The sequence below is a fragment of the Haemaphysalis longicornis genome, unplaced genomic scaffold (assembly GCF_048455015.1).
Source record: "Haemaphysalis longicornis isolate Haplotype H1 unplaced genomic scaffold, Haemaphysalis longicornis Haplotype H1 scaffold_9, whole genome shotgun sequence".
NCBI lineage: Eukaryota > Metazoa > Arthropoda > Arachnida > Ixodida > Ixodidae > Haemaphysalis > Haemaphysalis longicornis.
In genome coordinates, this window is record NW_027526460.1 from 1,522,851 (window position 1) to 1,536,501 (window position 13,651).

Sequence of the window (13,651 nt, forward strand, 5' to 3'; positions counted from 1 at the left end):
ATTTTTGTTACACCAATTATCTGCGTGACTGTGACGATCGGCCAACTGGTGACAAGCCAAGGTCGGAGATATTCATGGACGCGATGATATCACCAGCCGATCCGGAAGTGGGTGGCATCGACAGTTCACTTCTCTTTAGTCATGTTTTGGTAGCTCGCTGGGCGATGCGAACGTGATTTGACAGGCCACAGCAGTGGTAATCAACAGATGTGCGCAGGGAGCCGTACACCATGCGTCTGTCATCTAAGCAACTCGCGCAGACGTGTTTTGTTGTGCTCCTGGCGACTGTGTTGTTGTTCGTCGGGCTTGAAGCTGCACAAGCTCAGTTCGCCGCCGAGGTCGGAGGATATCCCGACGATCACCCCTGGGAGAACTGCACGACGCTTTTGCAGACGATCGCCGACGTGACCTCCCTGTTTGAGCGGTGCGCTCTCATGAAAGCTCAACCCTTCACGATGTGCACGAACTGCGCCGAGCTGTACGGAAACGCCATCGGCATATTCTACCAGCTCACAACTAATGTACGAAATCCGGTATTTTTGAAGCCGGAACTTGCTAGAGTGTGCCTGCTTTATTTTGCGCTTTATTCAATGCGGGCTGATGGCTGATAATGTTTCTTGCACGACAAAAGTAGTGCCTTTTTATTTTTTGCTTAGCGCAGTGTTTGTGGGGGAGGCTATTTCACAAGTTTGTTTCTCCGTGCCGCTCAGACCACCGATCCGGCAACACGGCAGTGCCAAGTGCAGTTTTTCTCGACTGCAAAAGTGTCCGTCGTGGACAAAACCTTCAAGCACATCCAAGACCTGTGGAAAAGCGCCTCGTGCGATGGTGAGGGTGGTAAAAGGTGACCGTTCACCGAGTGTTCACGGTGGCATTTTTCTGCACCGCCAGGCTGCTACCGGGAGCCCGTTGTGGGCAACGGCACTCACACCATATGCAACGAGACGGTCACTTTCTTCCACAAACTGCACCAAATGAACAAGTGCATAAACCAGTCGGAGGCCGTGAGTGTGCTTATTTCCCCTTGAGCTAAATGCCGGCCGCAGGCAGGACATGTTGTCTTTTCCGACTTTTCGCAGGAGTCCAAGAACTTGACGAACCTTTGCTTGACTTGCGAGCGTCCCTACAAGGACCTGAATGCCTTCTACAACGGCCTTGTACAGAAAAACAAGAATGGTTACATTTGCTTTGACATGGTCGATGCGGTGAGCAGCTTGAGACTCGTCGATTCATCAGTGCGACTAGAACACGGGGCAGCGAAAACGTAGACTGGGCGAGTGCTCGCGAACAAATGATTTCTCGTCTGGCTACCTTTTCTTGTGTATGCTGCATATAGTACTGCTTTTCTCTCCCCGATTTTGTTCACATAAATATAAAGCAACTAACGAATTAACCTGAAGAACAAAACTAATCATCAAAATGGCGGAAAATGTCGGATGTTGAGGAGCTGAAACCGGGGCTGCGTTTTTTGCCTGCCGGTGCTCGTGCCACATTGTGCCAGGCCATTCCAGGCGTGGCCTTATTTATGTTTGGGTGCATGCACACAGGCAGGCCAGTGCAGCTTCACTGTTGAACAGTAAAACTGCCAACACTTTGTGCAGCGATGATGGCCTCTGCTAGCTATCGGGTAGGCTGCAGCAGTCCTGCGTGCTGCCTAATGAGAAGCTGCATTTGCATAGCATGACCGGAGCTGCACAGGCGCGGCACGAGATGCAAACTTGGAGCCGCGTGTTTAGACACCACTTCCGTGTGGTAGAGTGTAAGCAACAAAAATGCTGTCCGGTCTCGTTTCACCCTTTACAACTTGGAGAGGGAAAAAAAGGCCTCTGTGCCCCACACAAGCGGCAAACTGCCGTGCTGGAAACTCGTAGCTGAACAAGCAAGCGATCCGTGTCTTTCCACCCGTGCTGGCCGTGTGCAGATGAACGCCACGCGTTTCCTCTGGAGCTCCCACCTCTGCTCGGTGCACCACTACCAGAACGCACCTTCCTTCGTGGTGACTGGAGTGGTGGCACTCCTGGTCGTCCTCTTCTACGCTGGGACAGGCGTCATCATCTCTCCACTCAACACCGAGCTAGTTCAACGTTAGTAACCTTTACCACTCTTCTGCACTGACACCTTCACAGTAAATAACACAATTGTATTTCCTTGCTTTTGGGCTGGTGATCGTGCGCATTGTTTTCTGTTGAAGCTCATTATCTGATTTTTTTTTTTTTATATGGTGTCAGCCTTCTTCTCTTTGCCAAAGCATGGTGAATCAGTGTTGGGGGAAAATAATTTGAACTGATCCACGTCCCACACTGTGCTGAAGTTGCCAAGTCCAGGTGCTGATCGTTTTGCCGCAGCAAATTCTGCTGTGTCCTAGGCCAGTTGTGGGATACATGGCGTATGCCACTCGCTTACATCAGTTTGATGCACGTTGTAACTGTCTATGCCTCAGTGGCCACACGTGCACGTACAGGGAGCGCATGTCAGCCAGAGGCTGAGGCCAACGAGGCAATCGAGCTTAGTCGGTGGACTACAATCAAGGAACAGTTTCTCTTACTCAATCATTTCAGTCTGGTAAAACATCCTGAAATTTACGGCTTCCCTCCAAACTTTTTGTTGCGTGGGCTTGGTAAGGAGCTACACGTCTAGCTTTCTGGTTATGACAGCGTCAGGGTTGTGTGAGCGCTTGGTCTCAGAGCTGTGTGTGTTGTACCGAGATGCGTGTGTTCTCTCTCATTGCAGCCAGACGCCTGCTGAGGCGAAGGTCGCGCTACGGGTCGACATCCCCCGGCAGCTGCTCACCAAGGCTTGTTGCATCCTGACAGACCGTTTTGCGTTCCTTGTAACCATTGAATTTTTATTGCTGGAGATTTGTTGTCAACTTTGCCACTTTTTTCAGTGGTGCCAATGTGCTGCGTGAAGTGCAAGAAATTTTAATTTAAGTATGTCCATGAGTATCTGCCAGATTTTAATGTGTAGCAGTTACTTTGTGCTCATAAATAAAAAAGAACGTTATAGGCCTAATAACGTGTTAATTTCGTTTGTGGATTTCTCTGTGCCAAAAAGCACCTGAATCCACAATTTCCAAGGTGTGTTTTTAAATGGTATGCAATTGATGGTTAATTTCAAATACAGAAGGAGGTTCCCCCATTTAACAATTTCTTGGTCCACTGCAAATATTGCTTCTGACAAGACTAATTAATACCTGTGCTACACGAGCGTTTCGAAGGCCTTTGAGCCAAATGTCATTTGTCTCAAATGACACCTTTTGAACTGCTACTCGACGTTTTTTGAAGGCCTTCATTGAAATGCCATTTGAGTCAAAGGAGTACCACCAACAACCTTTGAGGTTCACAAAGGCCTTTGACACGCGAACGGTCATCCTCTGGCGCAGTTTCTGCATGCTGTAATTACAAAAACAATTATTTACGAGTAAAACATGGTGTTTAAAGTGCATGATCTTTATTATTTTTCAGTTGTTTTTGTTCTGTGTCACTCATTCTACGATTACAAGGTAACTGGCACTCTCATCACTGGTGGTGTGAAAAAAAAGAAAAAAAACTGGCTGTCAGTGCATTTTTGTTTGTGCTTGTAGATTGTTATCTTATTTAATCTCTAATAATCGTTTTCTTGCCCGTTCCGACTAGAAAATTTAATTTTTGCCAAGAACAAAACAGGGTAGCAGTGACGGCACCAAAACATGGCGGGCGAACGCAGAGGAAACTTTCACCTGCCTCTGAGAGAATGGCCGGGCAGACGGGCGGAGCTCCTTCCAGTTTGAATGGCATTCAAAATTTTGAAGGCCATTTGACTTAATTGTCCTTTCAAACACTCAAGAAGCACAGGTATAATACTTCATTGGCTTGTGCGTGCAGTACAGTAGCATCTGGGCACAATGGTCTTCAGGAGACCATATCCGAACAACTTTTTAAAATCAACTTCATTTCTTAAATTTGCATACATTCTTTTATAGAAAACACTGCTCAAATGACATGCTGTTCAAGTTGTTTTCCCCTAGCTTGCTGATCGCATCCTGAGGTGCTTGCAGCATAGTTGGGAGGCAGAAATCTTTATGAAAGGAAAGGAAAGAAAAGTTGGCCCCAGGAGGAGGAGGAGGAAACCATGAACAGCTGTGATCGCCTTTCATTCCTTTGTTGCGGCGACAGGCCGGATGCCCTGCTAGATAGCTTTTTTTTCCTGACAATCCTGTTCTATCCAAAGATTTATTTTTCTACTCTCAATGTTTATCTCGTACTTCTTTTGTTTTTCTCTCTAAAATAAGCCGGGTCACAGCCTAATTATTACAGGCAGCTTCTTGGCCAATCCCCCGCGTGGGTACGCGCCATTAAGGAACCAGCCAACCAACCAACCAACCAACTCGACGTGTGGCCCCGAGGATCCAACGTTTACCAACGTGTGTTGTCAAATTTATTGCTGCAACTAACAAACTATTGAGCTACTTACTAACACAGATTAGCCAACAGCTATGCGGGCAGCTTGACAATGCTAAGCTTGGGTATGCCAACAGAGACCAGAGTGATTCGAAAGGGACAGCGCAAGCCGTGCTGGTCCCGAAGCAGAAATGGGCGAAGGCTCAAAGGCGTGCGAACAATTTTTATTTTTGTTTGCACGCAGCGTGCGAACTAAAAATAATAAGGCTGCGTCTGCTGCAACCCGGGGCTTCCGAGCGAATAGGGACACCTGTTTTTAGATGCATTCGAGACCCCGAAATGATGCCCAAATTTCTCTCTGTGTTCTCATTTGGCTCGAATGTCATTTGAAAACCCAGTAGGGCAGCACAACTTCGAATTTGAGTCAAATGACATTTGGTACATTCTAGCATAACGTGGCGGGAGATATGGCGCTGTGGTTGCAGTCCCGCTTCCCCGCTTGGAATCCCGTGTGTATTTCAACGGGTGGGTGCCTGAAATTGGGCCTTCACTTCTTCTGGTAGTCGGAAAGGTTGCGTACAGGCCTGAGCAGTGACCCCCGGTGCCATGCACGTTATCACAGCTGCTCGCGGTGGTTTTTTTCCGCCGCAGATTTTTTACTTCGCCAAGTAAAGTTTGCGAGCGACCATCCACAGCGAGTGCGCGGGAGAAGTGCCGCCCCTGCAGCCACCGTTGGTCGTTATCTTTCCCCGAGGGGGGCGAGAGAGAGGCGGGGTGGGTGAGCAACGTTGTCAGCTACGCTGCTAGGATTGATTGCGAGCCGAGCAGACGCGAAGGCCGTGGCGAAGGCCGCCCCCCAACAGAAGAGCTACGCTGTTTCTCGGCGGTGGACGCTCGCTGCAGAAGCTTCTACGAGATGGGCAAGGGCAAGGTCGGCATTGTCGGCAGGTGAGCTTGTTCCGAACACTTGTCCGCCAGTACGTGCAACCGCTGGTCGTCGTCGTCACTGGGGACGAATGTTAGCAGCGGCTCCGTTCGCATCTTGTCTTCTTCCAGCGGCCTCATCGGCCGAAGCTGGGCGATGCTGTTCGCCGGCGCCGGTTATACCGTGGACCTGTTCGACGTCGACGATAAGAAGGTGGACGCGGCGCTCGTTGACATCGCGGACCAGCTGAAGAGCCTCGAGAGCAGGGGCCTCTTGCGCGGTAGCCTGTCCCCGCAGCAGCAGCGTCAGCTCATCAGAAAGTGCGCTACGCTGGCCGAGTGCATCAAAGGCTCTGTGCACGTGCAGGCAAGCGCCTTGTTCGCGGCGTGCTCGCGATTTTAAAAACCTCTGAGCAGCCAATATGTATCGCGCCTGCAGTGGGTGGCCTTCAGAGACCTCTTGATTTTATCGCAGGAGTGCGTCTTCGAGAAGCTAGAGCTGAAGCAGAAGGTCTTCCTCGAAATGGACCAGCTCGCAGATGACAAAGTTGTTCTCTGCAGTTCAACGAGTTGCTTTCCGCCGTCGGCGTTCACCAAGGACCTGAAGCACAGGAGCCAGGCTATTGTTGCCCACCCGGTATTTTTATTCATACTCACTCCTGTGGCAGGCAGCTAAAGATATATACGCCTTGGTTTGGTTCCCAGCTGTACGTTTCTGATACGAAAACACGCTACGAAAATGCCTCTTTTTGCGCAACTTTTCGGTGAGTGTTAACCTCCGGTATAGCTTTCATTGCAGTCTTTTTTCCCTTCTCTTTTGATTTGATAACTTGCCGCAAGTTGATCGCCACCAAAGGAACACTAAGCAGGCTACTGTGCCGTGCTGAGAACACTTCTGTGCACCCGGCTGGTAGTGGAATTCCCCCCACAAGTAAACAGGGAACGTGCCGGGATTGGCTGGCAAGCTCGGGATGTTTGGGCCATCCTAGGTGAACCCTCCGTACTACGTGCCGCTGGTGGAGATCGTGCCAGCGCCTTGGACGAGCCCCCAAGTGGCCATCGGCACTCGTGCCCTCATGCGGGAGATTGGCCAGAAGCCAGTCCTGCTCAAGAAGGAAGTGCCGGGCTTCGCGCTCAACCGGGTCCAGTACGCCATTCTCAACGAGTGCTGGAGGCTCATTCAGGCAAGCTCACTTGCTGTGCACGTCCCGAGGGGGGCCTTGGAGACAAAATAACGGCGCGTTTTAATTTGAAACAGTCTGTGTCAAGTCATCTAGGTAGGGCACAAGCAATGCAACAACTGCTGCTGATGCAGGATGGCGTAGTGGACACTGCCGACATGGACACGGTGATGTCGGAAGGACTGGGCATGCGCTATGCCTTCCTCGGGCCCCTCGAGACGGCGCACCTCAATGCTGAAGGTGAGCAGAGCCCGTGATAAACGTGCGGGGAGGGCGACGATCCTCCGTGGTTGCAGGCATGCTTGAGTACTGCGAAAAGTACGCCGAGGGCATCGGCAGGGTGTCCAGGACCTTTGGCCCGGTGCCCAGCTACGACGGGACCACCCTGGCCAAGGTGAACCGGGAGCTCCTGGAGAGGGTGCCCCTCAAGGAGCTCGACAAGAGGCGCCAGTGGCGGGACACCAAGCTGGCCGAGCTGGCAAAGCTCAAGAAGGAGCCCTGACCTTCCACCCGTGGCTTCACCAAGTGGCAGTAGTTTCAAGCCCTACGGTAATAAAACCATCCGAGGCTGCCGACGTGATGGAATGCGAGAGCGGTTCATTTCGTAGCTTCGCGACCCTCCATGTGTGGTGGTTTGTCTGCCACGGCAAGCACGGTTTCTTACGATTGCATGAAACTCCACGATGGCAACATTCCCTTCCCGACAGGTGCAAGCCCGGCACACACTCTACTGGTTCGCCTGGAACATTCTTTCCGTTCCTTTGAGCATCTGCTAAAACGCCACTGTTCAGCCTCAAGAAGTCCAGTGGCAGAATCTTCCGTTTTGGTGCGAGCCAAAGCGTATTTCCCCCCTCTAAATTGTTCTTAATTTTGCTCTACGCACCCTTTTGGTAAATGGGGCGCCTTTGTCTAAGACTGTTTAGGGGTGGTGTGTGGCTTGTACCTACCTGGAAACAACACATCATCTGGCGTTAAAGGTGCCATGAAGACAAATTACAAGTTGGGGTTATTAGAAAGATGGCTTAGTCCCAATAACAATGATACCAATATCATCGCAATCTTCAAACAAATAACGGAGATATTAAAGAATACATGTGAAGCAGTCGCGACCCCCTAGCCAATTTCCTGCAACTTTTCTATGACGCCATGGAACTTTCTTTGTGCAATTGGTGGCCGCCTAACTTGTCGCAATGACACGTGACTGGACGTCTGTAATGGGGCCTCTAGTTTCATTTGACCACATCACTTGAATGCCAACGTGCAGTTAACACACTAAAAAGTTTTATTGTTGGCCCGTATGACGTCATTCTTGCTCATAACATGTCACTGTGGCGCCAAATTTGAAAGTTTTTAAATACTACTTGCTTTTTTTTTCGTTAAAAACATCTTTTGTGGCTGCAATGGAGCTGAGTGAGATACTGAATCCTAGTTGTTTCAAATTAAACGAAGTTGTATTTTCCCTTCATGGCTCCTTTAACAGTGGCAGTGGAGTCTGTTATAACCAGCTCCTGCCTCTCTGCTCACCGTGCATCGTTTCCGAGGGCAACCACATTGCACAGCTGCCGCCCCAATGTGTCCGGTTATGAGGCCATCGTCACTCACTTCCCATTGCATCATTTTCTTTGTCGGTTAGCCTTCGCGCAAAGATGCTCTGCTACTGTTGAAATTTGCACGCTCAGATTCCGGTGGTGCCAATGTCCGTTTCCCTCCATTGCCCTTGTAACGGTCAAGCTCAAGTTGCTCCTCTGGGCCTCGGCACATGTCCCTAATGCACATTGCTAACTTGAAGGTCAAGAAAACATTCACTACGCCATCCACCCTCCGTTAATGCATATGACTCTTGCCATGCCCTCAGAACCATCACCGTGGGTTTACCACACTGAGAAAACATAGCTTACAAAGCATGAGCGAGTTTTTTACATTCCAGGAAATATTTTCGAGGACCTTATGTAATGTTTTATCTGAGATTATAGCTTTTTCAACACAATGCAAAAGTTCTTTTTTTGCACAATAGTTGCAGAGTTCGTGAAAGCTTCGCCAACTTAACCCTTTTGGCCCTGGTGTCGTCTGTTTAGGACATTAACCAAAATTCTAGCAATTTGAAAACAGAACAAAAACAGCTAGTTTTCTGGGAAATAGTTCCCTAAGGGAGCCTCTTGCGATAGAAATCACCATTGTTTTTTTTCCACAGCTCAAAGCTAGAGAGAGCAAGGCACTGCAGTGAAGACTAAACAGACATCGGGGTGACCCCAAGGACTGAACAAAGTCCTAGTTTGATTACATGGCAGTAACTCGAAAAATACTTTCAATGCCAGCTTTATTTTTTTAATGTGGGCTGTTTTTCTTTGTGCCATTTTGCCACAGGGTTTAAGTAACGGAAACAATGGGCAATACAGGACAGAGGTACGACACAGAGGGAAAAAGCAATGTGGTGCGGGTGCACTACATTAAACTATAGACCAGTTTCTTGTAGGGTGCGCTGTGCGTCCACTGATGAATAATGGGAGGGCGGCCTGGGTGATGTGCTGTGACTCCCATGTGTCGAGCTCGGGCTGGTTGGAGCTCTGGACCCGTCCCTAGGAAGCGATCCAATGCCACCTCAGCAACAGGGGCAGGGCAGTAGGGGAGGGATCTGCGAGATTAGAGGCTTCAGTGCAATGCTCTGGCGGATTCTCTGAAGCGCGACCTCTTCACGGCGGGCTAGCCGCCAAGAAGGTCAGACCCATGCAGAGGACTTTGTTCAGCACCAAATATATATACATGCTTTTATGTGTAGGGTGTCCTCCAGTGACAGCTGCAGATCAGCTCCAAGCCACAACGAAAGGTTGGGGGACTATGCAGGGCTGCGCAGATGCTCCTGTTGACAGGTTGGGCGTCCACAGGATTGAGGAGAGTGAAATGCGAATCGGTGAACACGTCCAACACTATCGCTTCTCGGGCACTAGACTAGGGATATCCCCATGTCGAATGCGGTGCACTAAAATCTGCACCGACCAGCACAGTGCGCGCGGGGGAGATGCAGAATCCAACCTGGTCACAACGCAGGTGCACGTAGCAGGACACTATACTCGGTTACAACTTAAGAACGGCACCACTTCATGTAGTGTATCGCTCCGCCAAAGCGCCGGACCCGTGAGCATCCGGCTACGGTGATAAGGCACAGCGGCAACTTCCGGTGCCGTTCTTAAGTTGTCACCGAGTATAGTATTACCGCCGTGTGAGGAAGGCTCACTAACACTGCCTCTACTTCCAGCCAGTCATTGCACCCTGGTTCTAGGTTAACCCGAGTCTGGGGGCAACAGTTGGCGACAGCCTCCGGGTATTCAGAAGAAAATTAGCTTCTTGTAGGAGCAAGGGCCAGGTGGGGGAGCCTTCGGATAAGTATGCAGTATTGAACCTTTGCAGTTCCATTGAATTGCGCTAGACCGTTGGAATCATTGCATCGATGAAACGTGTGCCGACAAAACCCATGGCGGTTGCTGTGCCACGAAATTGAAGAGTTCGATTGCAGATAGCTTGGCAGATGGCGGTGCCGCAAGTAAGGCAGGCGTAGCAGGAGCAGAAAAGCAATTATCAGTGGTCGCTTACCATTCAGACGAGCGAGTGGCCAGTTCTTTGTTGGCAAAGACATTGGACTTCTTCCTGAAGCGTACCGATACGCTTGTCGACTTCTGCCAGCTCCCCAGAGGCTTGCAGTGCTGGCTCATGCAGGCGTTCCTTATGATTCCGGCGTGTCTCGCCTCGTTTGAGTACTTCCTTACAACCAAGGGTGTCCTTGGGCTCAGTCTCCAAGGCTTAACGGAGAACGCGTCTCCTCTGTGGTGGGTGTCAAAACCACGTACCAGTTAAACGTTGCAACCCCACCAATGGACATGGCTTGCTGTCTCCATTTATTGCCATCTCCTTTGCAGTGAAGCTTGGCAGGAGTTCCTGGGACTCGCTCCGAGGGGTCGAGATCCAGAGGGAATTGAAAGGGTCGCTAGCGGGAAAGGCGAAAAGGGACGATAGCTCAATGTGGCATACCTCGGGACTGGCTGTCAGCCGGTTCAGTTAACAGTTTCCAGCTGTAAAAAAAACTCCCAAGCATTTCCCCGAGGGTGAACATGGTTAAGTGCGAATGCACGGGGTGATGCTATGAGGGGGAGTAAAGTTAAAATCCGTTGGCATTCGCCCGTGAGCGCGCGCGAGCCGACCCACGGAGGTCTGGCAGTTTATCGCTGCATATATAGGGGGGTACACCGCGCCGAGCCAGGTGGCGGAGAGAGGAGGCGAGCGCAAGGGGAGAGGGACAGCGGCGCACGGCAGCTGCAGCCGAGCGAGGGGGAGAGGAGAGAGTGTGACGTCACGGTGGAGAGAGAGGCGCGCTGCAGCTGCTGGAGAGAGGAGGCGCGCTGTGACGTCATACCATGACGTCACGGCGCGAGGAGCGGTGCGCACCCGCGCAGCCACGGCGAGGAGGCGGAGCGAGCGCGGTCACGTGGTGAAGTGATGTCACCGCGCCGTTGCTACCGACGCTCCTCTCCGCTCCACGCCGTTGCTAGGGAGAGGAGGACTGCGGACGCCGCCGCCGGCGGTGGAAGGTTTGGGGTCGCTTATAAAGTGCATTCGCACTTAAAAGGTGATCTTGTCTGATTCAACACGTCGATCGGGAGGACAGCGCTTGAGGAAAGCATTTTCTGATAGCTCTCGGATTTTTGTGTCTTTGTTCCAAAGGAGTGAGCCTACTCTATGATGAGATGGTGGCCATCATTCACAAGCTGTGTGGACGCTTCATGAAGACAAGAGCCTTACCACCCAAAGAAAGCCAGAGAGTTTCCATTGTTGCAAACCTAGTTCCCTGCAAATTGAAAAGCACGAGTAGAAGTCGGAGCCGGCAAGGAGCGTGCAATTTCTTCTTCGGAACCTGGAGGGAAACAGACATTCAGGCTGGGTGCTAGAAGCTTCTACATAAAATGCACCGAGTACCTTCTGTCGCGGCTGCCATTCGACAATGCCACTTTGCAGAGACTGCGCTTCTAAGGCCTTCACACACGAGGGACGAGGAGTCCTCCTGTGCTCATTTGAGGAGGCCAGCTACCAGGCTGCCCCGCGATGTCTGTACTTTGATGGATGAATACGATTTTTTTATTAGAATCAGTAGCCTAGCAAATCAAATGCTACATTGATAGCCATTTTTTAAATAAAAATCATTCTTTCATGATCTGTTGGCTCATGTATAGAATGCGCACACTTGCACGAAGGGTTTCAGTGGTTGTCTCGAGGACATTTCATAATCACTGTTAAATACATGTGCGGCAGAAACTCGTTGGCACAGTAGGCATTTTACTCGTTTAAACATTTCTGTGCGCCCAGGATGCTGCTTTTGGTGCTCCTGTTGGCTGTTTTCCTCCCCTTATAGCGATATTTCCCAAATCTCAATGCTCGTTCTGACTGCTCCAAAATGACTCCACCCAGTCACATCACTGCGTAGCCACGAGGGTTTCTGGCAGCTTGTCCAGGTTGACGCCGAAAACTACGCAGTACCTGCGAAGGCTGGAGGCCAAAATCCGGTATGCTTGAACCCCCACTGCAGTGCAGGAAGGCAGGGGCATCTCCTTCAAGCTGCAAAGACTGTCAACATCTGCTACCGAACGCACCCACACGGAGGTGGTGAACGGCGAAACCTTGGAATCCAGGGTGGCCCAAGGACCCTGTTGGGCACAGTGAAGCACTTCCACTTTGCACAGCGGCGATACCCTGGGCAATATCACCCCACACACTGCAGATGCGCGGTCACATTAATGCGAAAATGTGTCCAGAGTCAACGCAGCAGGCGCTCCCAATGGTTGTTCACATGCTCGCCTCTTGGAGCCAGTCCGACCACCATTACCCGCTATGGTAGTTGGTTGTTCCTCCATGCACAACAAGATGGTGAACAGCAGTCGTTTGTCTCCATGCTGTCGCGTCCATGCAAAGCGAGCGTAGCCCTGGCGTTGCCACAGCAACTGCGGTGAGCCTAGCTCTAAAGCTGGTGAACGCGAGGCCTACTCGGTGCCGCTGATGCAACGCTCGCCCGAGGGCTGCTGGAAGATGCAAGATGGAAAAAACCGGATTCCATTGGACGGGATTAAAAAGTTCCTGCTCCCAATGGTGCCGCATACTAACGAAAACCAGCTAAATTTGTAATTTTAGCAGTTACACTAAATCTTAATTGTTGCAATGTTTTTTTGCATTGTTTTACACTTTTGTGACTGCGCCTTTGTGGCGCTCTCCGAGTGCTTCTGGACCACTATCGCCATCCAAATGGTGAAGGAAAAAGCATTTTATCAGTTTCGCTTTTTCCGCCCCGTGGGGGACTTTTAAATGTCCTTTACCGGGGGGGGGGGAACGATCTCATGTGTTGCAGTTACGGTGTCGCCGATGCATCGTGCGAACGGTGAATTCTAATGCAACTGCGCTTGAATCTATGCATGATGGTAGCAGCACAGACACAGATGATGACTTCGATTCGTCAGACATTAGTACAGGCAGCAAAAGTGCGTCAAGTTGTCCCGGATCACTGCCAGGAGTGCGCCGGCGAGTTTTGCTTTCTTTTCCTGTCTCTCTATCGCGGGCGAACGTTGTAAACAGATCCTGCCCTGTTCTACTAAAAGGCCACAGCTCTTATCTGCAGGGTGCCGACGACAGTCGGGTCAGACCGATTGGCACTGGCTGCACAGAGAGCCGAGTCCACAAAGACAACCCGGAGTTTACCTTGGTGTTGCGCTCCGGAGCAGTGCACGGCTGTTTGAGTTTATATTTTTGTACAAAAACAACTTTTGGACTTACACCACTCATATTTGCAGAATTATGCTATAAGTGCTTTATGGTCAAAGTGTATATTTCGAATTGTTTTTGCCTACCATGTGCGAAGTAGCATTGATGTTATAAATTTTTTTGTTAATCTGTTTTAAAATTTTATGATAATTCCTTATGCATCTGTTTGAATTACTGTTGGAAAGCCCCATTCTTCCTCTATCATTTACAGCTTACACTTTAGCATCCATCATTTTCTGTGCGAGAAAAATGTTCCCTGGACTACCCAGAAACAACTGGTAGGCACTACTCTATATAATTGCATGCATGTAACTAACCTTTGTACTTACAGAGCTCACTCTTGACGTATTACTTTATAAGGACCTTATGTTT

At 50.3% G+C, this 13,651-nt stretch overlaps 2 protein-coding genes across 2 annotated transcripts; both read left to right on the forward strand.

The window, feature by feature from the left end:
• Positions 1 to 81: 81 nt before the first annotated feature.
• On the forward strand, positions 82 to 3,015 carry LOC144152835 (osteopetrosis-associated transmembrane protein 1). Its single transcript, XM_077684317.1, has 6 exons — positions 82 to 521; positions 711 to 828; positions 892 to 1,004; positions 1,080 to 1,205; positions 1,922 to 2,084; positions 2,731 to 3,015. Exons 1-6 carry the CDS (start codon positions 231 to 233, stop codon positions 2,808 to 2,810), a joined length of 891 nt encoding a protein of 296 aa, XP_077540443.1. The 5' UTR covers positions 82 to 230; the 3' UTR covers positions 2,811 to 3,015.
• Positions 3,016 to 3,621: 606 nt separating this feature from the next.
• On the forward strand, positions 3,622 to 7,059 carry Had1 (beta Hydroxy acid dehydrogenase 1). The gene is made up of 6 exons (XM_077684316.1): positions 3,622 to 5,327; positions 5,436 to 5,670; positions 5,779 to 5,940; positions 6,293 to 6,487; positions 6,619 to 6,724; positions 6,781 to 7,059. The coding sequence occupies exons 1-6, from the start codon at positions 5,296 to 5,298 to the stop codon at positions 6,984 to 6,986; spliced, it is 936 nt and encodes a 311-aa protein (XP_077540442.1). The 5' UTR covers positions 3,622 to 5,295; the 3' UTR covers positions 6,987 to 7,059.
• Positions 7,060 to 13,651: the final 6,592 nt, after the last annotated feature.

Coding starts and splice junctions, on each gene's coding strand:
- LOC144152835 (XM_077684317.1), top strand. CDS start 231: ATGCGTCTGTCATCTAAGCAACTCGCGCAGACGTGTTTTGTTGTGCTC. Junction 829..891: donor GAAAAGCGCCTCGTGCGATG/GTGAGGGTGGTA, acceptor CTGCACCGCCAG/GCTGCTACCGGGAGCCCGTT. Junction 1,005..1,079: donor GCATAAACCAGTCGGAGGCC/GTGAGTGTGCTT, acceptor GACTTTTCGCAG/GAGTCCAAGAACTTGACGAA.
- Had1 (XM_077684316.1), top strand. CDS start 5,296: ATGGGCAAGGGCAAGGTCGGCATTGTCGGCAG. Junction 5,328..5,435: donor AAGGTCGGCATTGTCGGCAG/GTGAGCTTGTTC, acceptor GTCTTCTTCCAG/CGGCCTCATCGGCCGAAGCT. Junction 5,941..6,292: donor AGGCTATTGTTGCCCACCCG/GTATTTTTATTC, acceptor GGGCCATCCTAG/GTGAACCCTCCGTACTACGT.